At 41.7% G+C, this 27642-nt stretch overlaps 2 protein-coding genes across 14 annotated transcripts in view; one reads left to right on the forward strand and one right to left on the reverse strand.

Moving 5' to 3' along the window:
* On the forward strand, nucleotides 1-27016 carry EIF3J (eukaryotic translation initiation factor 3 subunit J). Of its 2 annotated transcripts, XM_002753406.7 has the most exons (8): nucleotides 1-138; nucleotides 229-332; nucleotides 14497-14551; nucleotides 15062-15153; nucleotides 18239-18353; nucleotides 22308-22469; nucleotides 24517-24590; nucleotides 25264-27016. In XM_002753406.7, exons 1-8 carry the CDS (start codon nucleotides 90-92, stop codon nucleotides 25393-25395), a joined length of 783 nt encoding a protein of 260 aa, XP_002753452.2. In that variant the 5' UTR covers nucleotides 1-89; the 3' UTR covers nucleotides 25396-27016. The 2 variants fall into 2 exon arrangements, with proteins under 2 accessions (XP_002753452.2, XP_002753451.1); XM_002753405.7 differs by lacking the exon at nucleotides 22308-22469.
* SPG11 (SPG11 vesicle trafficking associated, spatacsin) overlaps nucleotides 26910-27642 on the reverse strand; it is a 97198-nt gene continuing 96465 nt past the window's right edge. For all 12 annotated transcript variants that reach the window (XR_013520914.1, XR_013520912.1, XR_013520913.1 and 9 more), the window contains one exon: nucleotides 26910-27517. Coding sequence is in view for 6 of the 12 variants with exons in the window: in XM_054239567.2 (XP_054095542.2) it covers nucleotides 27337-27517 (181 nt within the window). In the remaining 6 variants the exon portion in view is untranslated. The remainder of the gene's footprint in view (nucleotides 27518-27642) is intronic.

Genomic DNA, 27642 nt, shown 5'->3' on the forward strand with positions numbered 1-27642 from the left:
GGCCAACGAGAGCAAACCCAGTGACTCACCTCCGCGGCGCTAAGTCCTCCCTAGCTCTCCGCCTCATACACGCTCACACCCGGCTCGAGATGGCGGCGGCGGCGGCGGCGGCGGCCGGGGGGGACTCCGACTCCTGGGGTGAGGAGAAGTTCCGGGGGCAGGGCCCGCCCGGGCTGTTGCCGACCCCACGCTGTGGCAGGCACTAACGCGGCTTGCTCTCTTCCGTAGACGCGGACGCATTCTCCGTGGAAGACCCAGTGCGGAAGGTTGGGGGCGGCGGCACTGCCGGCGGGGACCGCTGGGAAGGCGAGGACGAAGACGAGGACGTCAAGGTGGGTGCGGGCTAGGGCAGCGGGGAGCGCAGGAGCGGTTTGACGCTGTCGCTGGCCGACTATGGGCCCTGGGGGGCCGACTATGGGCCCTGGGGCGCCGCCCGGGCCTGCGGGCTGTGGATCCAGCCGCGAGCCTAGGGCCCGGCGATGCTCTCTTTACCTCCGCTTGCCGGCCATGTGGGCCGAAGACTGGCAGCGTGGCCTTCCGGACTCTCTCGCCGGTTGAGGGTCTGCGCTCCGGCCTTTATCTCACCTGCCGGCTGGCGACGAAAAGTGACAGCATCGGCCTGGTCGGCCCACGTGCAAGCTTCGCGGTCCCGAGCCTCTCGCCTGAATGAGACCGGGAAGTTGGGAATTGAGCCCCGTAGCTTATCCATATGGAAAGTTTTGAAACTCGCCTGCTTTTTCGAGCTCAGGTCATCCCAGGGCCAGTAACTCATTTGTGACCCTGACGTCTACTTATACAGTTTGTTCGAGGGATTAAATGAGTGAAATACTGTAGTTGAATTTCAACCTTTTTTCCCCCCACACTGGACAGCTAAAACAGTAAAGTGAAATAACTTTTGGCTCTTCCTTCCCCCACTCTGTGATAAAAAGGATGAACTGAACACTGAGCCCACAGTTAGTGGACAGAAACCTGGGTAGTCCACACCGTGACCCGAAAAATGGGAAAGATGACAGTTACTCATAGACATATGTATGACACCTAAGGAAATATTGAAGGTTTGGTGGTTGTAGTAGATGACTGTCCTGTGGTTTTTGTTGTTGTTTTGTCTATGCCTTGTAGATAATAATTTTTACCTCAGTCGTTTGATTTTGAAAACTCCGAAGGGCTCATTATACAGCATTAAGTGACATTTACTTCTGCGAGTGTTTTGTTTTTTTGTTTCTTTTTTTAACAGTAGTTACAGGTCTCAAGTCCAGAATGTTAAGTTTCTTACTGGGTTCTCAAAATCTTGTTATGTTTGTGCAGATAAAGTTTTGTGTGAAATGGAAAATTTTCTTTTGTGGTTTTGCTTAATTTAGTGAAGTTTTTTCTCCCAATTTATAAGCACTAATGAAGAACGCTACAAATCCTTTGCCTCCGCTGAAAATTTAAGCTAGATAATCACTATGAACTTAATAGGGCTGTTGCTTTGAGTTTTTCCCATTTCTCCCCAGTCAGATGAGGTTGGATGTGTGGATGTCCAACTTATTGACAGCCTAGGTTCAAGAACGTTGTAAGCTTTGCACACATTGAAGTTAATAAATCGACTGATTATTGTTTGAAAGCACTTAGATGCTTTATTTACATGTTGTAGAAACATGGGACTAGACTGTGTTACCAACCTCATTAAAGATAGTAGTTACCCCCCTACATTGTAGCAATTTTCACTTTTGAGTCTTGGGTTCATATTGATCCTTTCATTTTTTTTCCGTGCATATAGGAAGTAACAGTTAAGACGTCTATTATGAAATTTGGGAATAAATTAGCAAATGCAGAGAAAAGATTAGAGATATTAGGAAAGAAGTTGCAGAAAATGAAGTTTTAGTGGAATGGTCTAGACTAATGTCATGGAATAACCTCCCTGGGATTAAGGAATCTAAGTGGTGTTGATCCTGATGAATATAATTCTGATGACTTGCAACAAGTTTGGAGATTTAGAAGTTATAAGGGACCACAAAGATCATCTTGTCCAATTGCTCTTTTAGTCCTAAATTTCTTTTTTTTTTTTAATTTAAGCGAATTGCATCTATCTATCTATCTGTGTCTGTCTATCTATCTAATCCTTTGAGACAAGGTCTTACTCTGTTGCCCAGGCGGGAGTGCAGTGGCTTGATCTCTGCTCACTGCAACCTCCGCCTCCCAGGTTGAAGTGATTTTCCAACCTCAGCCTTCCTAGTAGCTGGGATTACAGGTGTGTGCCACGGTGCCCAGCTAATTTTTGCTTTTTTTTTTTTTTTGTAGAGTCAAGGTTTCGCTGTGTTGCATAGGCTCGTCTCAGATTCCTGAGCTCAAAGTGATCTGCCCGCCTTCACCTTCAAAGTGCTGGGATTACAGATGTGAGCCACTGTGCCTGGCCTATTTATTTCGAGGGGTTATGAGACTGGCTAATTTTTGTGTTTTTGGTAGAGATAGGGTTTCCCGATGTTGCCCAAGCTGGTCTTGAACTTTTGCGCTCAAGTGATCTATCCTCTTAGGCCTCCCAGAGAGCTGGGGTTATAGGCATGAGCCGCCACACCTGGCCATATCACCAAATTTCTGAATTCTTATGTTTTTGTACTTTTTGTGAGGAGCTGCAGACAAGGCTTAGTTTCCATGAGGTCTTCTGTTTATGTCAAAAGTACTTAACCTTTAAAAATACAGGTTTACTGTCATTTGTAATGTCCTGGGAAATGAAAGGAAAACTGATGTCTTTGTTATTATAATTTGCTCCAGCATTTTATTATCATTTAGTAGACCTAGTATTTTGCTGTTCTTGACTTTTCAAATAGCTATCTGGCAGTGGCAGAAGTAGACTTAGGTGAAACTGTACAACTGTTAATATATATGGAGGGAAAAGGCTATACTTTTTCCCAGTTAAAAAGATGAGAACTTGGGAGCAGACTTTTCCATCACCCTGGCTTTATTTACCTTTTTTACCATCCTGATAGTTGTGAAGAGGCAATGGAAAGAATTGTTCACTTGGCATATATGACTCCTTCCCCATTGCTGATATGATATGTAGGATGTGTTGACTGAGAAGGCAGTGAGTACCTACTGGAAGCAAAGACAACATAACTTTTACTCTATTTTACTAGTCTCCCAGCATGTTAGAAGCTACACTTATTCAAAGAGTGCGGCATTTGGAGAAACTTATAGCTATATTCAGCCATCTCAGGCATTTGCTTCTGTAACCTTACAGCATTTCTTTTAAAAGAACATGAAGAGGCTGAGGCAAGAGGATTGCTTGAACCTAGGAGTTTGAAGCCAGCCTGGGCAATGTGGCAAGAGCCCAACACATTTAAAGAGAGAGCGATCCTAAGGAACAGACTTAGTTGAGTCTGTCTCATCCTACTTGTTCACCCTCTGTTAGGATCCTATTCTAATAAATAGTTTAAATCTACCAGATAAGGACATTTTTCAAGTGTTGGAAACAACTTCTGAAGAACAGGATCTGTAATTTTTTTTTTTTTGAGGTGGAGTCTGACTCTGTTGCTAGGCTGGAGTGCAGTGGCGCGTTCTCGACTTACTGCAACCTTTGCCTCCCTGGTTCAAGCAATTCTCTTGCCTCAGCCCCCTGAGCAGCTGGGACTACAGGTGTGTGCCACCATGCCCAGCTAATTTTTGTATTTTTAGTAGAAACGGGGTTTCACCATGTTGGCCAAGATTGTCTTGATCTCCTGATCTCATGATCTGCCCGCCTCAGCCTCCCAAAGTGCTGGGATTACAGGTGTGAGCCACCGCACCTGGCCAACAGGAGCTGTTTTACAGAAATGTGAAATTACTCAGAAGGTGGGCATTTTGCCAGAAAATGGGTATTTTGAAGAGAGTGAGTGTATGTATGTGTGTGTGTAACTTACAGAAAATTTCAAACATGCAGTAGAAACATTTAATAAGTCAGTGACCAATCTTGTTTCCTCTATCCCCATTTTCCTCCTCCAACCAGATTATTTTCAAGAAAATCTCAATCGTATCATTTCATACTCTGCCAGTTTCTTTTCTTTTTTTTTTTTTTTTTTTTTTGAGATGGAGTTTTGCTCTTGTTACCCAGGCTGGAGTGCAGTGGCGCAATCTCGGCTCACTGCAACCTTCGCCTCCTGGGTTCAGGCAATTCTCCTGCCTCAGCCTCCTGAATAGCTGGGATTACTGGCACGTGCCACCGTGCCCAGCTGATTTTTTGTATTTTTAGTAGAGACAGGGTTTCACCATGTTGACCAGGATGGTCTCGATCTCTTGACCTCATGATCCACCCGCCTCGACCTCCCAAAGGGCTGGGATTACAGGCGTGAGCCACCGCGCCCAGCCTACCCTGCCAGTTTCTTTTGTAAGCTAGCAAGTTTTGAGTTAGGAAGCATGTTTGTTATTGATAAATATTTTAGTGTAGTTGTCACACTGGATCATTGTAAATAAATAAACCCCTTGTTCAGTGTTCAGTGTCTTGATACTGTTTAGCCAGGAATTTAAAGCAGATTGATAACTGTCCTGAATATGAGACAGGTAGGCATTGAGATGGACCTCAGCTGAGTGCTGAGCCATTGTAGTATGTTAAAAGCTTAATGAATTGAATTAAATGAAGTAGAATTTACTAAGGCAGGCACCTTGGCTTGTAGACACCATGATCTCATTGCAAAGTTCTAAGTTCTCTCAGAGTAGAACTGCATAGCTTACAGAACATGTTTTTTTTTGTTTTTCAGCAAGGTATTATGCTTTACCTAAATCAAATTATTTAAAGAAAAAAGGAGGAGTATATGTTAGTTCCTGGGCTATTACTGTGGGGCAAAAGTTTCATTGCTCTTTTGAAGTGACTTCTATTTGACAGTCTATAAATACATCTTGCTTAACTTGGAAAGCATTTTCAGCCCGAAATATGTTTTCATTGCATGTGATATAATGTAGTTGTATATTATGATGACAGAACCAGCCAACTGCTGGCCATACTGTTAGAAATAAAAAGAAAGTGAGATTTAAAGTTTTCTGCTTTGCTTTTAATACCTAGTTGTGTTCAGTTAGGAAGCAGGTTTTAAAGTTTAAAAAGCAGCCATCTATTTCATAGAAATGACTTGAATGATGGGTGTGTATCTGTGGGGCAAGAGTATAGATAAGCAAGTAGTTTATAAACAGGTACCGTTCTAAGAAGGTAGCCATTTTAGGAGAGCAGCCTGGGTGATTCTTTTGAAGATAAATTGGATATTATAGTTGAAAGATTTTTTGGCTGCGAAAAATAATTGGGTAAGGGATTTAATTGGATGTTCATAGGTAGTCTCTTGAACCAAATAACCATTTAGGGTTCTTTGAAGTGAGTTGTAGACTTGCTCCCTATTTTAGGTGTTTCTCTAGGAAGCCTTTTTGCATTTTATCTGAACTTGCTTCTGGAGTTTACAAATTCCTAGTGTCTACAGAAAATTGGGCATATTTTTCTGAAGCAGCATGGTGAACTTTCTACCTTAAATCTACTTTTTAGACACTTAATTTTATAACTAAGGAAACAAAAACTCTGATTTCCTGGGGAAAGCTACCTGGCCTTATAGCTTTTATAATTATATCTATTTGAAAGTGTGACTAGTCTCTTTTTGCTGACACTACTGTGCTCCTTTCTTTAGGGTCTTGGTGCTAGTTTGGTAGTAACTTCAGGACAGACTTTTAAACAGTTTGGGGAGTGGGTGACAGTCAGGGTTTGCATGGTCCTTCTATGAATTGAGAAGCAGATGTCATGGTTCTTCCCAGGGCATGTTGATAGGAACCACTTCTTGTCCTATTTAAATCCATCTGTGTTGGAGTAGAGAATATCTAGATAGCTTCGTTATGTCTGCATTGATGGGTGTCTGGGATAAGGTTTATGCTTTGAGGGGAGAAACTAAGGACAGGGATAGAGGTGGATGTAGAGTTGGTGTAAATGTACTAAGGGAGCAGTGATATGGGTGGGGTGGGGTGATGTTTTGCTGGCAAGGGTAACTGAGGAATATCAACATTAAACAAAAATGCTCCTATGTTGAGTTTGTTTCTTTACCTTGGGGGTATTGAGATGGAGCTTCCTATTAGCCATACTTCTTCCTTCTTGACCTGTTGATACCAGAGACTTGCAGACCAGTTTCTTTTTCTTTTTTTTTGAGAGGAAGTCTCACTCTGTTGCCCAGGCTGGAGTACAATGGCACGATCTTGGCTCACTGCAACCTCCACCTTCCAAGTAGCTGGGACACCAACACATCCTGCTATTTTTTTTGTATTTTTTAGTAGAGATGGGGTTTCGCCATGTTGGCCAGGCTGTTCTTGAACTCCTGACCTCAGGTGGTCTGCTCACCTTGGTTTCTTGAAGTGCTAGGATTACAGGTGTGAGCAACCACACCCAGCCCAGCTTCTTAAAATTAGTAGAAAACCACCGTAGGCAATTTGAGGTAAGACGGTTGGTAAACAGTATATCTCTACCTGGGCATATCTTAATATGTGTCATAATCTTTCTCTTTGATAAGATTCCCAGAGTTCCCAGGAGAGGGACTTAGTTCCCAGATAGTTATTTTATACTTCAGGATTCAGGGAAGAAGACATATTTATTATAGTACTATTTTTATTATTTTTTTTTACATTGTGAGCTGCTTTATTCCATTGAATTGAATTGTTTACCGTACAGTGAATTTTGTAAGCAAGTGTTTAAAACATGCTTTTAAAGACCTTCCTTAACATTGTGTTTAAAACTTTAAATGAAGCTGTTTACATGTATACATTTACAGGATGAATCTCAGCATGTTACTCTAATGATGTGTTGTAAGCTGCTTTGTTACAGTGAACTGAGCTCTATCAAACTGTGAACTTTGTAAGCGAGTGTTTAAAACATGCTTTTTAAAAAAGTAATAAATCATTTTTATTTTTAATAAAAATGTCGATTAAATGTTTACCTAAAACTTTTTTAAAATAATTTTTCGTAACTGGCACATAATATACACATTTATGGGGTATATTGTGATGTTTCAGTGCATATATACGTTGTAATTACCATATTCATCACTTTAAACATTTTATCATTTTTTTGTGGTGATAACATTTAAAATTTTCTCATTGAACTATCTTGAAATATACAACATTGTTACTAGCTATAGTCACCCTACTGTGTAATATGAACTCCAGAACTTATTCTTCTAACTGCAGCATTGTACCTGTGACACTTTAAAGAACTTTGGTCCATTCAGAGCACATCCCTTAGTTTTTCACTGAGATTGTAGGATGTCTGTGTCTGGGCCTCTTGCTTCCTTTTTTGTAAAATGGGGGGGATAACACTACCTTCCTTACAGGACTGTTGTGAGAATTAACCTTACTGCATTTAAAGCTTTTTGCAGTACCTTTTTCTTAGAAGGGTTGTAAATATGCACCTTCTGGAAGTAAGCAAATGGTCCTCCTCTCTGAAGCACTGCCTAAACAGCATATCACTCACAGATCCAGCCTTCCTGTGTTCTGTGAAGATTTAAACAATAAAAAATACCTAGTAATTCACTTCTATTTTTAGCTCTCTGGTTCCTTTTGTACTGTGATGTATTAATATAAGCACTTAGCAAACCAACAGTGAAATACAAACATTTGATCTCTTAATTTCTAACTCTACTATGGTAGTTATTCAAATAATGACTAGATGGTTTGTTTTCAATCTGTTAAAACTGTGAGCTGTGGGTTCAATTGCTGAAGTATAAAAATACATTTACTTTTTAATACAAAGTTCTTTTCATTATGCTTGCAGACTGCAAGATAACCTTAATCAGGATGTTGAACTTTTAATTTCTTTAGTGGACTTAGAGATTTTTATTAAGCATCAAGTCTCGGTTAGTTTGTATTTCTAGAGTGATACAGATTTGTTATCTGTCTTGTTATAAAACCAGAAGCTTGGTGTCATAGTTGTGGCATATTAGTCATATTAGCCTTTGCTTCTTTAGTAGCGTCAGGGCCTCTTGCTTTGCATTTGCCATCTTGCCACACTCAGCTTCAAGTGGCAAGTCATAGTGTGCCTGGTGGTTGCTGAGACAATGGCCAGGCTACCTATGATTAAAGCCCTCTCTAAATACAGGGCCGTGTCTGTCCCTATTAAACTTGAGTTCTTTGAAGCTTTTAGAAAATTGTTTGATAATTGGTTTATATTCAGCTCAGTGATTGAGTTAGACATAGAAAAGACAGTGTAGATCTATCTTTTTTTTTTTTTTTTTTTTCTGAGAGTCTCTGTTGCCCAGCCTGCAGTGGCTCGATCTTGGCCCACTGCAACTTCTGCCTCCTGAGTTCAAGCGATTCTCATTCCTCAGCGTCCTGAGTGGCTAGGATTATAGGCATGCACCACTACGCCCAGCAGATTTTTGTATTTTTTAGTATAGATGAGGTTTCATCATGTTGACCAGGCTGGTCTCCGAACTCCTGGCCTCAAGTGATCTGCTTGCCTGAGTCTCCCAAAATGCTGGGATTACAGGTCTGAGCTGCTGCACCCAGCTAGATCTATCTTTTTTTTCTTTCTCTCTCTCTCTCTTTTTTTTTTTTTTTTTGAGATGGAGTCTTGCTCTGTAGCCCAGGCTGGAGTGCAGTGGCGCCATCTCGGCTCAGTGCAACCTCCGCCTCCCAGGTCCCAGTTCAAGCAGTTCTCCTACCTCAGTCTCCCAAGTAGCTGGGATTACTGGCAAGAGCCACCGTGCCCAGCTAATTTTTGTATTATTGTTTTTTTTTTGAGACGGAGTTTCACTGTTGTTACCCATACTGGAGTGCAATGGCATGATCTCGGCTCACCGCAACCTCCGCCTCCTGGGTTCAAGCAATTCTCCTGCCTCAGCCTCCCGAGTAGCTGGGACTACAGGCGCACACTACCATGCCCAGCTAATTTTTGTATTTTTAGTAGAGATGAGGTTTCACCATGTTGGCCAGTCTGGTCTTGAACTCCTGACGTCATGATTCGCCCACCTTGGCCTCCCAAAGTCCTGGGATTACATGCGTGAGCCACTGCGCCCAGCCCCAGCTAGATCTATCTTAAAGTGCTCTAAGTTAGAAAGTATGATCCATGAAGGCTTGAATCAGCTGATTCCTTTTTTTTTTTTTTGGAGACAGAGTCTCATTCTGTAGCCCAGGCTGGAGTGCAGCGGCACCATCTGGGCTCACTGCATCCTCCGCCTTCCGGGTCCCGGTTCAAGCAATTCTCCTGCCTCAGCCTCCCAAGTAGCTGGGATTACACGCATGTGTCACCATGCCCAGCTAATTTTTATATTTTTAGTAGAGACAGGGTTTCACTATGTTGGCCAGGCTGGTCTTGAACTCCTGACCTTGTGATCTACCTGACTCAGCCTCCCAAAGTGCTGGGATTACAGGCATGAGCCAACGTGCCCGGCCTCCTTTTTTGTTTTTTGAGATCGAGTTTTGCTTTTGTTGCCCAGGCTGGAGTGCAATAGTGCGATCTTGGCTCACCACAATTTCCGCCTCTCGGGTTCAAGTGATTCTTCTCCCTCAGCCTCCCGTGTAGCTGGGATTACAGGCGCATTCTACCTCGCCCAGCTAATTTTGCATTTTTAGTAGACACAGGGTTTCTCCATATTAGTCAGGCTGGTCTTGAACAGCTGACCTCAGGTGATCTGCCTGCCTTAGCCTCCCAAGGTGCTGGGATTAGAGGTGTGAGCCACTGCTCCTGGCCTTGACTCTTTTATTAGTGGACTTAAAAATTAAGTAGACCTGGCCAGGTGTGGTAGTGCACACCTGTAGTCCCAGCAGTTTGTGAGGCCAAGTCAGGTGAATCACCTGAGGTTGGAAGTTCAAGACCAGCCTTGCCAACGTGGTAGAACCCTGTCTCTACTAAAAATACAAAAAAAATTAGCTGGGCATGGTGGTGCATGCCTGTAATCCCAGCTGCCCAGGAGGCTGAGGGAGGAAAATCGTTTGAATCCAGGAGGGTGGAGGTTGCAGTGAGCTGAGATGGTGCCATTGCACTCTAGCCTGGGCAACAAGAATGAGGCTCTGTCTCAAAAAAAAAAAAATTAAAAAAAAAAAATTAAAAAATTATATGGACCTAATTAACCAGGCTTTTGTTGGATGGAATATTCCTTGAAATAAATGAGCTATTGGCCAGAGTATACATTTTTTTTACATTCTGGGGGAAAGTAAGAACTATAAAGTTCTCTCATTTATTTATTTATTTATTTTTGAGACAGAGTTTTGCTCTTGTTACCCAGACTGGAATGCAATGGCACGATCTTGGCTCACTGCAACCTCTGCCTCCTGGGTTCAAGCAATTCTCCTGCCTCAGCCTCGTGAGTAGCTGGGACTACAGGCGCACACCACCATTCCCAGCTAATTTTTGTATTTTTAGTAGAGACGGGGTTTCACCACGTTGACCAGGATGGTCTCGATCCTTGACCTCGTGATCCACCCACCTTGGCCTCCCAAAGTGCTGGGATTATAGGCATGAGCCACTGCGCCCGGCCAATTTTTTATTTATTAATAAAATAACTGAATCACTTTAAAAGAGGCTATTAACTTCAGCTTGGTTGTCTTAATTGCTAATGGAGAAGCTTTCATAAGAAGTTAGAAAAGTTGATATGAAGGTTCATATGAAAAAACAAACATGGCAGAAAGGCCAAGAAAACCTTAAAAACGTCTGAAAACCTACAAGGGAGGACTAGCCCTACCCAACATTAAAACATACTGTAAAGCTTCTATAATTAAAACAGTATGGGCCAGGGATGATGGCTTATGTCATATTAGTCAGCCTTTGCTTCTTGAGTAGAGTCAGGGCCTCTTGCTACTTTGGGAGGCCAAGGCAGGTGGATCACCTGAGGTCAGGAGTTTGAGACCAGCCTGGCCAACATGGCAAAACCCCGTCTCTACTAAAAATACAAAAATTAGCCGGGCATATTGGTGGACGTTTGTAATCCCAGCAACTCGGGAGGCTGAGGATGGAGAATCACTTGAACCCAGGGGGCAGAGGTTGCAGTGAGCCAAGATCACACCATTACACTCTAGTCTGGGTGACAAGAGCGAAACTCTATCTCAAAAAAATAAAAACACAGTATAGTACTGGTGTATGGATAGACAGTAGACTAGTGGGATAGGATCAAAAGCCCAGAATTAGACCAAATACATATGAAAATTTAGTATATGGTAAATCACAGGTATCTTAAAATGTTTTTTTGCTGCTATAGCAGAATACAAGATTGGGTAATTTTTTTTTTTTTTTTAGATGGAGTTTCGCTGTTGTTACCTGGACTGGAGTGCAATGGCACGATCTCGGCTCACCGCAACCTCCGCCTCCTGGGTTCAAGCAATTCTCCTGCCTCAGCCTCCTGAGTAGCTGGGACTACAGACGCGTACCTCCATGCCCAGCTAATTTTTGTATTTTTAGTAGAGACGGGGTTTCACCTTGTTGACCAGGATAGTCTTGATCTCTTGACCTCGTGATCCACCCACCTCAGCCTCCCAAAGTGCTGGGATTACAGGCGTGAGCCACCGCGCCTGGATGAGGATGGGAATTTTATAAACAACAGATTTATTTCTCATGGTTCTGGAGGCTGGAAAATCCACTATCAAGGTGCTGACATCTTGTGAGGGCCTTCTTGCAGTAGGGCAAAAGAGCACAAAGGATTGTGGGAGGTGTCAGAACTCATCATTTTTTCTGGTAACTACTCCTAAGATAAAGGTATTAATAACCTATTCATGAGGGCTTTGCCTCTAATCATTATTGAAAGGCCCTACCTCTCAACACTGTTGGATTGGAGATTCAGTTTTCATCACATGAACTTTGGAGGACACGTTCAAACCATAGCCCAGAGAAAACATCATCATTTATTAAAAGGTTTTTTTTTTTTTTTTTTTTGAGACGGAGTTTCGCTCTTATTACCCAGGCTGGAGTGCAATGGCGCCATCTCGGCTCACCGCAACCTCCGCCTCCTGGGTTCAGGCAATTCTCCTACCTTAGCCTCCTGAGTAGCTGGGATTACAGGCACGCACCACCATGCCCAGCTAATTTTTTGTATTTTTAGTAGAGACGGGGTTTTACCACATTGACCAGGATGGTCTCGATCTCTTGACCTCGTGATCCACCCGCCTCGTCCTCTCAAAGTGCTGGGATTACAGGCTTGAGCAACCTCGCCTGGCCTTGTTTTTGTTTCTTTTTTTGAGACACACTTTCACTTTTGTTTCCCAGGCTGGAGTGCAATGGCATGATTTCAACTCAACACGACCTCCGCCTCCTGAGTTAAAGCAATCTCCTGCTTCAGCCTCCTGAGTAGCTGGGATTATAGGTGTGTGTCAACCATGCCTGGCGAATTTTGTATTTTTAGTAGAGATGTGGGGGTGGGGGTGGGGGGGATTCCTCCATGTTCGTCAGGCTAGTCTCGAACTCCTGACCTTAAGTGATTCCCCTACCTTGGCCTCCCAAAGTGCTGGGAATACAGGCATGGGCCACCACACCTGGCCCTATTAAAGGGTTTTTAATGATGATGTGACAACTGGGTAGCCATTTGGGAAAAAAAAAAATTAGATCCATGTCACACATCATACATACGAAAACTCCAAATAAAGATCTAAATGAAAAAACAAACCCTACACATTCTAGAAAAAATAGTGGGTGAATTTTTTGGCATAAGAAAATACTTTCTGTCTGGGTGTGGTGACTCACACCTGTGATCCCAGCACTTTGGGAGACCGAGGTGGGTAGATCACCTGAGGTTGGGAGTTCGAGACCAGCCTGACTAACATGGAGAAACCCCATGTGTACTAAAAGTACAAAATTAGCTGGGCATGGTAGCACATGCTTGTGATTCCAGCTACTTGGAAGGCTGAGGCAGGAGAATTGCTTGAACCCAGGAGGCGGAGGTTGTGGTGAGCCGAGACTGCGCCATTGCATTCTAGTCTGGGCAAAAAGAGTGAAACTCCATCTCAAAAAAAAAAAAGAAGAAAAGAAAGAGAAAAGACTTTCTACTTGACTTGAAATCCAGAGGCAATGAAAGAAAAGTCTGGGGCCGGGCGAGGTGGCTCACGCTTGTAATCCCAGCAATTTGGAAGGCCATGGCGGGTGGATCACCTGAGGTCAGGAGTTCGAGACCAGCTGACCAACATGGTGAAACCTCCTTTCTACTAAAAATACAAAAATTAGCTGGGTGTGGTGGCACATGCCTGTAATCCCAGCTACTTGGGAGGCTGAGGCAGGAGCATGGCTTGAACCCAGGAGGTGGAGGTTGCAGTGAGCTGAAATGGTGCCATTGTACTACAACCTGGGCAACAAGAGTTAAACTCCATCTCAAAAAAAAAAAAAACAAAAACATATATATATATATATATGTAGAGAGAGAGAGAGAGACAGAGAGACACACAGAGAGAGAGAGAGAAGTGGTAAATTTTACTGCATAAATTTGGTGGGGTGCATAGCACTTCATGGAGAAACAAAGCAAGGATGCCCATTACCTCTGCAGCTATTCAGCATTATACTAGAGGTTTAACTGGTCCAATTAGATAAATCAGTTGTGGGGACCTAAGGATTGGTAAAGAAGTAAAGCTATCTTTTGTTTGCAGATACGGTAACATACCTGGAAAACCCTAGAGAAGCAATGATAAATTTAATTGAAGTGACAAATGAATTCAGTAAGGTAGCAGGATATTAACATATAAAAAAGCCAGTAGCCATTTTTATTTGTTTTGAGACAGGATCTTTATGATAGTGAGTTGCCCAGGCTAGAGTGTAGTGGCACTGTCATAGCTCACTGCAGCCTTAACCTCCCGGGCTCAAGTGATCTTCCCACCTCAGCCTCTCAAGTAGCTGAGACCACAGGCACATGCTACCACACTCAGCTAATTTTTTAATTTTTTTTTTTTTTTGTAGAGATGGGGTCTTGCCAACAGGTTTTTAAAGAGAAATGAACAGAGCCTCTAATAGGGAAACCACCTTAAAATACTTCTGAAAGATGTGAACCTGTCTTTAGTCTGGGTGACAACAGCAAAACTCCGTCTCAAAAAAAAGGATACGAACATGTACTTGAACCAATGGAAAGACAGCTTTTATTCTTGGTTAGGCCAGCTCCACATTATAAAATGTCACTTCTGGGCCGGGCGCGGTCACTCACACCTGTAATCCCAGCACCTTGGGAGGCCGAGGTGGGTGGATAACGAGGTCAAGAGATCGAGACCATCCTGGTCAACATGGTGAAACCCGGTCTCTACTAAAAATACAAAAAATTAGCTGGGCATGGTGGTGTGTGCCTGTAATCCCAGCTACTCAGGAGGCTGAGGCAGGAGAATTGCCTGAACCCAGGAGGCGGAGGTTGCGGTGAGCCGAGATCGCGCCATTGCACTCCGGTCTGGGTAACGAGCGAAACCCCATCTCAATAAAAAAAAAAATGTCACTTCTCCCTACATGAATTTATAAATTTAATGTAGTACCAAAAAGATACCAACAAACTTATTTCTGTGGAGTTAGTCAAGTTGATAAGGTTCACGTGGAAAAGCAAACATGCAAGAATTATTAATGGAAGTCCTTTTCTTTAGGATAACTGGGATGATGATGATGATGAAAAAAAAGAGGAAGCAGAAGTAAAACCAGGTGAGCCACTGGGGTACCTCCATTTTTGGTTTTATGTCTTACTGAGCATTTTGGGACTTGTATCAAGACAAATGACAGAATGCTCACAAAAATGGAAGATTTTGGTATTTAGAAACAAAGTGTCCCTCCATTCCCACTTTATTCTGTTTTTCCTGCACCTTTTTTCTATCCCCTCAAAACATAATCAGATGAGATTTATTTCTGTGTGAGTGCTGGATATTGTTAGGAAGAAAAAGTAGAGGGGTTCTGGCATTAATTATAGTTGAATGATATAAGCCTTGCCCAAAGGTTGGTGGGGAAGAGAGATATTTGGATCTTAGGGGTCAGATTATGGAGGAGAATGAAGAGTCCTAGAAGTTTCCCATTATTTGTGGAAAAAAAAAAAACAAAAACCACTGTTTGAAGCTAGGAAAGGTTTGATCTCTTAGCGGTATACCAGTATCATGTCTGTCTTTCCATAAACTGGAAGATACTCAATATAACTGTGAAGAAAACTTTTTTTACTTTTAGAGGTAAAAATTTCAGAAAAGAAAAAAACAGCAGAGAAGATAAAAGAGAAAGAACGGCAACAGAAGAAAAGGCAAGAAGAAATTAAAAAGAGGGTAAGTACTGTTCATTTTCTAAAATACAGAATTATCACATCGGTAGTGGTATAGTTTCTAACAGTCTGCAAATATTACCTAGCAATTTGAAGGGCTTTTAAAAACTGTAAATGGATACCATAAGATAGGTAAAATCCAAAACAAATTGATTTGTGGTTTTTGCAAAAACAGAACCCAGTTTTATTTAAGTGCCTCTTTGCACAAACATTCAGGAATAGTCATGATTGTTCAGTGATTCTAGTCAGTGATTTTTTTTGCCAGTGCTGGTTGTTCACTCTAGTCAGGATTTTTTTTTTTTTGAGATGGTGTTTCACTCTTGTTATCCATGCTGCAACAATGGCGTGATCTCGGCTCACCGCAACCTCCGCCTCCTGGGTTCAAGCAATTCTCCTGCCTCAGCCTCCCGAGTAGCTGGGACTACAGGCACGCGCCACCATGCCCAGCTAATTTTTTATTTTTAGTAGAGATGGGGTTTCACCTTGTTGACCAGAATGGTCTCGATCTCTTGACCTCGTGATCCACCTGTCTCGGCCTCCCAAAGTGCTGGGATTATAGGCCTGAGCCACTCGGCCCGGCCTTTTTTTTTTTTTTTTTTTAAGATGGAGTCTTGCTCTTCCACCAGGCTGGAGTGCAATGGTGCAATCTCGGCTCACTGCAACCTCTGCCTCCCAGGTTCAAGTATTTCCCTGCCTCAGCCTCCTCTGAGTAGCTGGGACTACAGGCGTTTGCCACTATGGCCGGCCAATGTTTTGTATCTTAGTAGAGATAGGGTTTTACCATGTTGGCCAGGATGGTCTCGATCTCCTCACCTTGTGATCTGCCTGCCTTGGTCTCCCAAAGTGCTGGGATTACAGGCATGAGCCACTGTACCTGGCCACAATTAATTTTTATTTGCAGTGTATATGTTGAATAAAATGTAAAAATTATTCATTTCTTTGCCATGTACTATATAAATGTACTTGTTTTTTATTTGTCACAAAATCAGAATATTAATTTATTTGCTTGATTTTCTTTTTTGTTTTTAGATAGAGTCTCACTTTTTCACCCCAGTCTGGAGTGCAGTGGAGGGATTTTGGCTCACTGCAACCCCTACCTCTAGAGTTCAAGCAATTCTCATGCCTCAGCCTCCCAAGTTGGAGTTACAGGCACACGAAACCACAGCTGGCTAATTTTTGTATTTTTAGTAGAGATGGGGTTTCGCCACGTTGGCCAAGGTGGTCTCGAACTCCTGACCTCAAGTGATCTGCCCACCTCAGCTTCCCAAAGTGCTGGGATTACAGTCATGAGTCACCATGCCTAGCCTATTTCCTCTTTTACTTTTCTTTTTATTTTTCCCCTCCCCTCCCCTCCCCTCCCCTCCCCTCCCCTTCCCTTCCTTTGCCCTTTCCTTTCCTTTTTCCTTTTTGCTTTCCTTTTTCCTTTCCTTTCCTTTCCAGATGCAGCTGCACTGTTGTTGCCCAGGCTGCAGTGCAATGGTATGATCTTGGCTCACTGCAACCTCTGCCTCTTGGGTTCAAGTGATTCTCCTACCTCAGCCTCCCAAGTAGCCGAGGCACTACAGGTGTGTGCCACCACTCCCAGCTGATTTTTGTATGATCATTAGAGATGGCATTTCACCATGCTGCTAGGCTGGACTCAAACTCCTGACCTCAAGTGATCCACCTGCCTCAGCCTCCTAAAGTGCTGAGATTGCAGGCTTGAGCCACTGCGCTGGCTTTTCTATTTCAGAACACATTTACATGGTTCAAAAATTAAAACAGCCAGGTTTGGTGGCTCACACCTGTAATTACAGTACTTTGGAAAGTGGGAGGATTGCTTCAGTCCAGGGGTTCGAGACCAGCCTGGGCATAGGGAGACCTCATCTATTAAAAAAATAGAAAAATGAGCTGGGCATGGTGGGGCACGCCTGTATAGTCTCAGCTGCTTGGGAGGCTGAGGTAGGCGAATCACTTCAGCTCAGGAAGTTGAGGCTGCGGTGAGCTGCAGTGAGCCATGATAGCACCACTGCACTCTAGCCTGAGTGACAGAGCAAGACCCTGTCTCAAAAAAGGAAAAAAAAAAAAAATTATATCCCAGTAGAAAGAAAAGATAGATATGTATACACGAAGATGTCAACTGTCATCTCAGAGAGGTGGGATTGGGAAACGAGACATTTACTGTTATATCTTTAAAATGTTATAATGATAATTTTATTATATAATGTGATGAAAGGGGGAAATGTTTTGAACCATTCTGTTGGACATTTAGGTTGTCTGTAAATTTATTTGAAATTATAAATACGCTACATTCTTGTGCTTCTTATATATTTGTGTGCATCTTATTAATATAAATACCTAGAAGTAGAGTACTTGATTAAAACATGTAAAAGTATTTGTTAAGACTTGATACATTACCAAGTTGCCCTAGAAAGGTTTTCCGATATAGTTTTCATAGCAGTGTTTGAAAGTAATATTTTTACCTTATCTACAGTTTCAATTTCTTAGTTTTTAAAAAGGCTATAGAAGCAACCCCAGTCTTCCTGGTTACAGATCTCAGTTCTGTCACATCACCAGCTGTGTTACCTTTTATTACTGTGGGCAGGTTGTTTCTCTGAGCCTCCATAGTTTTTCTTTAAAATTGGGTTAAGAATACCTGAAGTGGACTGGGCACAGTGGCTCATGCCTGTAATCCTGACACTTTGGGAGGCCAAGGTAGGTGGATCACTTGAGGTCAGGAGCTTAAGACCAGCCTGGCCAACATGGAGAAACTCCCTCTCTACTAAAAATACAAAAATTGGCTGGATGTGGTTGCGTACTCCTGTAATCCAGCTTCTCGGGAGGCTGAGGCATGAGAAGCACTTGAATCCATGAGGCAGAGTTTGCAGTGAGCCAAGATTGGGCCACTGCACTCCAGCCTGGGTGGCAGAGTGAGACTCTGTCTTGAAAAGAAAAAAATCTAAAGTGTTTGAAGAATGCCTGAAACAGTAATTACCAGTGTTTGCTTTTATTTGTAATTATATATGCTTATATAAGAATTCATACAATACAGAAATGTACTGGGTCCATCATAATCCCAGTGCTTTTTAAAAACTTTTGTCTCATTTTAGTTAGAAGAACCTGAAGAGCCAAAAGTGCTAACACCAGAAGAACAATTAGCAGATAAACTTCGGCTAAAGAAATTACAGGAAGAGTCAGACCTTGAATTAGCAAAGGAAACTTTTGGTAAGATGGGAGTATGAGTGTAATACAGTATTAAACTGTTACAGGTGAAGACCCCAGAAAGTTCAGAAAACATCTTTTTTTTTTTTTTTTTGCAATTTTATAACTTTATTTGATGGGACGATTTTTTAGCAATTAGTTTTCATCCACATTGACGGTCTGTAGATTTTTGAAAGTGGTAACAGGTACATAGGTAACCAAAATATAGAGCTTATTTGGTGTCATCCTCATTATGTTTTCTGGACAACTGCACACGGATTTGTTATGGGACTTTCTTATTCCTTTGGACCAGACAGTTTTGTTGAGCCTGGTTATCAGTGTGCACATCTGGAGTTCCTATCTCCTTCATGGCAAATCTCCAAATCTCTTTGAGTGCCCAAGAGGTACACTTCTTGAAGCCCACTCCATGGATGCGCTTGTGAATGTTGATGCTGTTTTCTTGGGTCACCACCTCATTGGTGGCAGAACAGCCCTTTTTCTTCTCGCCACCCTTCTTTGCGGGAGCTGTTCTGCCAGGTCTAAGTTGGAAAAAGACATTTCCTTTTCTTAACCATTTTTTTTTTTGAAGTGGGAGTCTCATTCTGTCCCCCAGGATAGAGTGCAGTGGCACCATCTCAGCTCACTACTACCTCTGCTTCCCCGGTTCAGGTGATTCTCCTGCTGTAACCTCCTGAGTAGCTGGGATTGCAGGCACCCACCACCACACCCAACTAATTTTTTTTTGTATTTTTTAGTAGAGACAGGGTTTTACCATGTTGGTCAGGCTGGTCTCGAACTACTGACCGCAGGTGATCTGCCCTCCTTGGTCTCCCAAAGTGCTGGGATTACAGGCGTGAGCCACTGCGCCCAGCCCACATTTCCTTTTCTTAAAAGAAACATGATACTGGCTAATTTAGATATTAGAAAGTAGTTTTTAATCTCTGTGTGTATTTGAGATTTCATTATACATGTTCAGATTTTGAATTATTGTTTTGAGTATCGAAAAGACTAAGATAAAAAGTCCTTTGTAGCAATGCAAGAAGGGCAAAAAGGAGTAGACTCAAATGAAGTACACTGTTGTATAGAATATTTTTGTCATCTGGATGAAATTTGCATGAAATGTGAGGTCTGTAGTTTTGAAATTGACTGTAGGACTGTCCTGTTGTCTTAAGACTTACTAGAATGTTACTCCAGGTGAGGCATTCAGCTTTTGCTGTGCCTTCTTGGGTTCATTGTCATTTCCTTCTGCAATCCTCCTTGGCCCTTACCACACCCTATCTTTAGAGGGCTTCCATTTTTGCATGTGGTGCCTGCAGCTGTGGTTAGTGCATGAGATAAAAGTGCAGGATCCTATAAATATATACATTCAGAGTATTCCAGTGTAAGAGACGTGGCTAGAGAAATAGTCAGAGCCCTTACTTCATTTAACCAAGTTTGTTGTTACCTGTTGAGTACTTTTACAGTTAAATAACTGAAATTTGTAGCCAAGAAGGAAAGATCTAGTTATTCTGATACCCCTCCCACACCTTCATACTTTCTCTCCTCTAAAACAGATCAAGCAGGCTGACTGTAATGACTGTTTTCCTTTTCATGAGGAAGTATGACCTTATCTGTCAGTGGATCTTTACAAATATCAAGAGTTGCTGTGGATGCTCCTGTGCACCACTGTATGCTTGCCAGGTCTTAACTGCACTCATCTAATTATAGAGGGCTCTCGGCTGTTGTTACGTGTCTTCCTAGGATGATAGTTTATTAAAGAGGCAGGTTTGTGAAGTGTGCATAAAGCCTAGCATGGGACACTTATTGTAGACTAAAAGGTAAAAACATTATGGATTCATACAGTCATTGTTAATAGGATTTTACTGTTGGTGTTTCTCATACTAAAATACTGAATGTGATAATGTTAACTAATGTACTTCACATGAAGGAAGATACAGAAGAAGCATACTTATCTCTTAGTCTAGAACTCATCTAGGCCAGATATATATATATATAATTTTTTTTTTTTAACAGGGTCTGGCTCTGTCACACAGGTTAGAGTGCAGTGGTGCCATCTCGGCTTACTGCAACCTCAGCCTCTGGGCTCAAGCCATCCTCCCACCTAAGCCTCCCACGTAGCTGGGACTACAGGCACATGCTGCCAAACTTCGGTAATTTTTGTTTTTTTGTTTTGGTAGATACAGGGTTTCACCATACTGCCCAGGCTGGTGTTGAACTCCTGAGCTCAAGTGATCTCCCCACCTTGGCCTCCTAAAGTGCTGGTTATAGGCGGGAGTCACCATGCCTGGCCTAGGCTAGATTTCTTTTATTGGAATTTAACACGTTTACCCTTGCTTAGCTTCTAGAGTTAGACTTTCACAGGATACATCTTTGTTTCTTCCTCTTTTTGTTCCCTCTCTCCCCGCTTTACTGTGCTGTGTTCTTAGAAAAGAACAGAGTAATACGTTTGTGCTGTGGACTGCTTTGACAACTGGTGAAGCCTCTGAGCCCCTTCATAATATAATATGTTGTGTGTTTTTAGAGACAAGGTCTTGCTCAGTCATCCAGCGTGGAGTACAGTGGCATGATCATAGCTCACTGGAGCCTCAAACTCCTGGGCTCAAGCAATCCTCCCACCTCAGCCTCCCAAGTAGTGAGGGCTATAGGTGAAGACCACCACACCTGGCTAATTTTATATATTTATTTTTTTGAGACAGAGTCTCACTCGGTCGCCCAGGCTAGAGTGCAGTGCTGCAATCTCAGGTCATTGCAACCTCTGCCTCCTGGATTCAAGTGATTCTTGTGCCTTGGCCTCTGGAGTAGCTGGGATGACAGGTGCATGCCACCACTATGCCTTGCTAATTTTTGTATTTTTAGTAGAGATGGGGTTTTGCCATGTTGGCCAGGCCAGTCCCAACTCCTGACCTCACATGATCCGCCTGCCTTGGCCTCGCAGAGTGGTGGGATCCGGTCACACCTGGCTAATTAAAAATTTTTTTTGTAGAGATGAGGTCTTGCTGTGTTGCCCAGGCTAGTCTGAAACTCCTGGCCTCAAGCGATCCTTCCTCTTAGGCCCCTGAACAAAGCACTGGGATTATGGGAGTGAGCCATTGTGTCTGGCCTTGATATATTGTTTATAAATGAATTAAAAAAAAATGTGTGTGTGTATATATACATGTGTGTGTGTTTGTGTGTGTGTGTGTATTTTGAGACGGAATTTTGCTCTTATCATCCAGGCTGGAGTTCATGCAGTGGCGCCATCTTGGGTCACTGCACCCTCCTCCTCCCAGCTTCAAGCGATTCTCCTGCCTCAGCCTCCTGAGTAGCTGGGATTACAGGCGCCCACCACCACACCCAGCAAATTTTTGGATTTTTAATAGAGAGCAGGTTTCACCAGTTTGGCCAGGCTGTTCTCAAATTCCTGATCTCAGGTGATCCACCTGCCTTGGCCTCCCAAAGTGTTAGGATTACAGGTGTGATCCACTGCACCTGGCCATAAAATACATACTTGTAAAGAAAACCTCTTATATAGAAATACATATCAAAATACTAAAACTGACAAATTTGTGATACAGAATTATGTGGTTGCTTATTGATGTATTAAATAAGATCTAGTGGCAGGTCTAATAAGTAGCGTCATTTGAGGGTAATGATGACTGAACAATATTAATACTGTAAGATATCTGTAATGTCAGGAAAGTGTGATCTCTCCTGGTAAGTCAAGTTTTGCTAATACCACTGTGATATGTTGCCAATCAATTAAAACTGAAGGAAATGCTGAATAAGAGGTTAATAAAGATGTAACTTATTTTTCTAATTTAAGTTTATAACCTTCCCTGCCCCACCCAGTTCTATCCAGTGACTCCAGTGGCTCCTGGTTCACAGCCTCTGCTTTAAAATGAAGTAACAGGGATATTCAGATAGCTAGCTGGCTTATAAGGTTTCATTTTTTAAAATCTTAACCTTCTGATACTTTTCAGTGCTGCTTTTCTCCTACAGGTGTTAATAATACAGTTTTTGGAATAGATGCTATGAACCCATCTTCAAGAGATGACTTTACAGAGTTTGGAAAGTTACTAAAAGATAAAATTACACAATATGAAAAGTCACTATATTATGCCAGCTTTTTGGAAGTCTTAGTTCGAGATGTGTGTATTTCATGTAAGTAATTCTAATCTCTAGTCCTGGGTAGATTTTTAGTAAGATATTATCTTCAGGAGGTTTAAGCTTATTTTTTTTATCTTCAAGGATACTATAATACAGACTCATCATTTGCTGTTTTTAGCAATCACCTTGTTAATATTCTGCAGATACACAGTGAATTTGAGTGCTGCATCTTTTTGTTTGTTGGGGTAGGGGGACATCTTGATTTTTACAGTTGTTTCCTAAAGAGATCCCTGTGCTTTTCAACAGAGCAGCTAATAAAGCACTGGCCTGTTCTTTTTATCTGATTATCACTTGAGAGGGGCTGGGAAGTATCTTTTGAAGGAAAAGGTCTCTGGGCCTGTAGGATTTGGGTGAGACTTTAGCCACTGTCTTTTACAAATTAGACAAGGTCCAAGTTGTGTGACAGGGCTGGCACCTATTCTCTGGGTCTGTGGTTATGGTGCCACACCTTGACAGGAGTCATACATTTCAGGGCAGCGTGAAAGGGAGTGACAGTCATGGGTGGTGCAGCATGAATGTATGGAAGGGACTGGTTTTGCTAGTATTTTTTTTTTTTTTTGAGGCAGAGTCTTTGTCCCCTAGGCTGGAGTGCAGTGGCACAATCTCAGCTCCCTGCAACTTCTTTCTCCAGGTTCAAGCAATTCTCTTGCCTCAGCCTCCTCCTGAATAGCTGGGATTACAGGTGTGTGCCACCATGCCTGGCTAATTTTTTGTAATTTTAGTAGACTGGGTTTCACCATGTTGGCCAGGTTAGTGTCAAACTCCTGACCTCAGGTGATCCACCTGCCTGCCTCCCAGAGTGCTGGGATTACAGGTGTGAGCCACCATGCCCAACCTATTATTTGCAGTTTTTAAGATGGAGAAAAGGGAATCCTACACAATGAATTAGGTTTTCTATGAGAAATTATCACTAAGCTTGATCAGTAATATGCTCAAAGTGGATATTTTATTCTGCATGTACTATTTTTTTTCTGGTTTTTGGAGGTGTTCTCTAACCAAAACTGACAAATTTCTGGTAGCTAAAAACTAGTGTCTCTTTCCAGTTTCATATTTTTAGAAGGACGAAAGGATATGCTGTCCACTGAACAGGATTATTTCTTGGTAGGACACTGAGATGGTTGGTCACTTTTCTGATTCTAGATCCTGTTGAAGAAAATGGAGACATCATGGGATAGGGTGTTATTGTAGGTTTAAGAATTGTCATCCTGGCCTGGTGAGGTGGCTCACACCTCTAGTCCCAGCACTTTGGGAGACTCAGATGGGCGGATCACTTGAGGTCAGGAGTTTGAGACCCAGCCTGGCCAACATAGTGAAACCCCATCTCTACTAAAAAAAAAAACAATACAAAAATTAGCCAGGCACGGTAGTGAGCACCTGTAATCCCAGCTACTCGGGAGGCTGAGGCAGGAGAATTGCTTGAATCCGGGAGGCAGAGGTTGCAGTGAGCCCACATTGCCCCACTGTACTCCAGCCTGAGTGAGAGTGAGACACTGTCTCAAAAAAACAAAAAAATTGTCATTCCATGTTCACTTGTCTGTTCTTACTTATTATTGGGGATGTGTTAATGGGAGGGGGCCTGTTATCCTCCATCATTTGTTTAGACTCAGAAGGATAATAGGGAGCATTGTGAGCTACAAAGACAGTTTCTGATGGGTTGAGCAGTGGTGTGTTGGTGATTACAGGTCATTATTAGAAATAAAAAAAATTTTATTTTCAGTAGAGAGGGGTCTTGCTACATTGCCCAGGCTGGTCTCAAATTCCTGGGCTTGAACGCCTGGGTTCAAGTGATCTACACACGTAGTCCTCTCCAAGTATTAGGATTATAGGCATGTGCCACTATGCCTGGCCACCTTATGTTTAAAAAGGAGAAATTCATGGTCCTTTAAAAGTCACTGAAGCTTAACAATGAACAGATTGGATTTCTCATAACACTTTTGGGATGTACATTTTGGGATATATAGATATATATGGAATGTATGTATTTTAACTTTTCAACACGCTTAAAAATTAAAGTTTAATGGTATGCCCTTTTTTTTTTAAGTGGAAATTGATGACTTGAAAAAGATTACCAATTCACTGACTGTGCTTTGCAGTGAAAAACAGAAGCAAGAAAAGGTAAGAGCAAGCTGTGTAGGGAAATGTGTATTAAATCAGAGCAGGGTTATAGATCTGACATTCAACAATTTTAATAGGAGCCTGTCCTAATTACTTAAACTCACATTAAAGTTAGACTAGAACCGGAGTATGGGTGCCATTACTGTCCTGTTTACAGACATGTTCCCCTTTTCTGAGTTAATAGAAATCGCTGAAGTCACCGACTGGGTTTAGATAACTAGCTCTGCCACTTAATGGCTATAGGTAAATCAGCCTTTTTAAGCTTCAGTTTTCTCCCTTCTAAAATAGGGAAAGTAATATTCACTTTGTAGAGTAATAAAGTAAGAGAAGTATGTCAAGTAAAGGTTAGCTTTTTTTTGGATTTTAAATTGGGGAATACTTATACACACTTTCTAAATTTTCTTCAGTGAAGTTAAGGCTTTCTAGCAAGAACTTATAACCCCTGCTGGAGTGCTAGGTATCCAGAACAGGAACAAGGATCCGTATCAAGTTTTGGAGACTGACTCTGGGAGACCTTTTTGAGACCTGTTCAAGTCCAAAACATGTAGGCTCAGATGTCCCTTACAGAACTAGTGTTTCTGGGACCAAAGGTTTTTGTCTATGAGGGTTGCTGTACCAGATAAGATACCCATAGCACATAAAGTTTCATGAATTAACTCTCTTTCATCTTTAGCAAAGCAAAGCCAAAAAGAAGAAGAAAGGTGTGGTTCCTGGAGGGGGATTAAAAGCCACCATGAAAGATGATCTGGCAGATTATGGTGGTTATGATGGAGGATATGTACAAGATTATGAAGACTTCATGTGACATTTTCTCTTTGCCTGGTGTCATCTTTATGTTGCCCACCCACAATCCCTTGAACATGTAGCACAACTTCCTTTCCTTTCAGTTCTGCCAAATGCTACAATCAGAAGTGCAGTATCTTTTGTGCTGGTTATTTAACCCCTCGAACTTAGGTGCTAATGTGCAAATGAGGGAACTTGGATCTTGCTGCCAAGGGGTTAAAATTGGGAACTTGAGTTGCTACTAAATCATAGTTCAAAACGAACCTAATAATGTCATTGTTGCTATCTGATTTCATAGCAGCAGTCACTGAATTGGAAACAAATGGTTGCAACATGACAAAAAAATTGTGTAGTATTTACCAGCACCATTCGGTAATACAGCCTTAACCATACCTCCTTGAACTACTTCATAACTTGTCAAGAAAAGCAGTTTGCAGCAAGGGCATGTGGTGTGCACCTAGTATTTAAATTGCTTTGTCTTAAAATTGAACATGAGGATATTAAAAATACATTTTGAAGAAGACTGCTTATCTCAGAGTTAAGATACTGCGGCTGAAAAGCACTAGTTTGATATAAAATTAAAATGACCAAAACCCTGCAGCTTTGAAGCTAAAGAAGGTGAACCTCTCCATTACTGCATTACTTGTTGTGGAATCTCTTGAGTGCAAAGACTGTCTATCAGGCTGTTTCTACTGATGAAGTGCTTCAGATGGGGGAGGGGAAATCTTTACTTGTTTTTATTTGCCTCATTTAAGTGTCTGAGAAACATATTTGTTCTTTTAGGCTGCAATGGAACAATTTTACCAGGGTTTTGGCATTTCCTTTCCTTTATAAAACATGCTCAGCAAACTGCACCAGTTAACTACAGTCTGGTAAATTGTTATGTTAACAATTACAACATCTGCAATGTTTTATAAAGCAACTAATTTAATAAAATCACTATTGTGAGGAGTTAAATTTTGTGTTACCTCCTAAGAGATATTTTTTTGAGAGTATAGAGCACAGCTCTTGGGAGTAGTTCTCTTTTTCTATTAAAGCTTAATAAATGCTTGACATAGTTACAGCTTTAAAACGTGAGTGATTTGCCAGGTCCTTAATAATGTCACCATAGAGCAACAAAGGTATAGGGCTGCCTTCCTCTTATTTATTTGGGGAAATTATTTTGTTATTTAGATACTAAGGCCTAATTAAGTACCTAGAAGAACTATTTATTTGGAGTAAATGAGCCTGTAACTCAGGTTTATGGCTAAGTACAGATGGGGGAATCTTTATTATGTCTTCTTCTAAGCAGTTTAACCAAATGTGTGGTTAGTCTTTTTTTATTCCCCTAGGATAGATAGAACAAAAAATGTTTTAAATTTCTCTTATATAGGAAATAGGAACATCAAGACTCTGTAGACTATTAAGTGGAAAACAGGACCATCTAAGTGATTTGAGGAATTAACAAAAAGCAGTGACTACACAGCAATAATTACAGGAAAGATTTTTTTAAGGCAGATAAGGGCTAAGATTTCCTTAGCAGTTAATGACATACACTGAATTAAAAATCTATTTTATTACAGAAAGATCAGTTTCTAACAAATGAAAATGTATCACCTGTTACTTAACTGTGTAAATATTATTAAATTTCTTTGAAACTGGAATCTGAAGATACAGGTATTCTTTAATCATTATTGGATCATCTAAAGTAGAAGCTGTCCTGAGGAAGAGGAAGCTTTTGATCTCAATACTAGTATCTATATAAAATGATATAGATGAACAAGCATCTAAAGTCAATCCATTTTAAATAGGAATTATTTCTTTCTGAAAAGTTTCTCAGTCGCTGCCTCCTACCTTCAAATGACTGACATGGTACAGTACCAGGATTGTTCAACTTTAGTAAAGATCTCCAATGCATTTTTGTACTAACCACATCTGTCAGAACCTGCTAACAGTACAAGAAAATGGGCAGCTATGAAATCATCTAACCTGCTAGCATGTCCCTCAGACAACAACCTGTCTGAGGGTCCTTTAGAAGCACATTTACAATTTCATAAAACTTGTGTTCATATGCCAACTTGTAATACAAGTAAATATCTTCACAATATGTGAGTAATTTCTTCAGGTTTTCCGTGACCGTGTCAGTAGGCTGATGTTGTTTATATCTAGATAAAGAAACATAATGTACAGGTTAAGATACTATGTTTTGTCTGAGACAGACAGTCTTACTCTGTTGCCTAGGCTGGAGTGCAGTGGAGCAGTCTCGGCTCACTGTGACCTCTGCCTGCTG

The sequence above is a fragment of the Callithrix jacchus genome, chromosome 8 (assembly GCF_049354715.1).
Source record: "Callithrix jacchus isolate 240 chromosome 8, calJac240_pri, whole genome shotgun sequence".
In the NCBI taxonomy this organism is placed as follows: domain Eukaryota; kingdom Metazoa; phylum Chordata; class Mammalia; order Primates; family Cebidae; genus Callithrix; species Callithrix jacchus.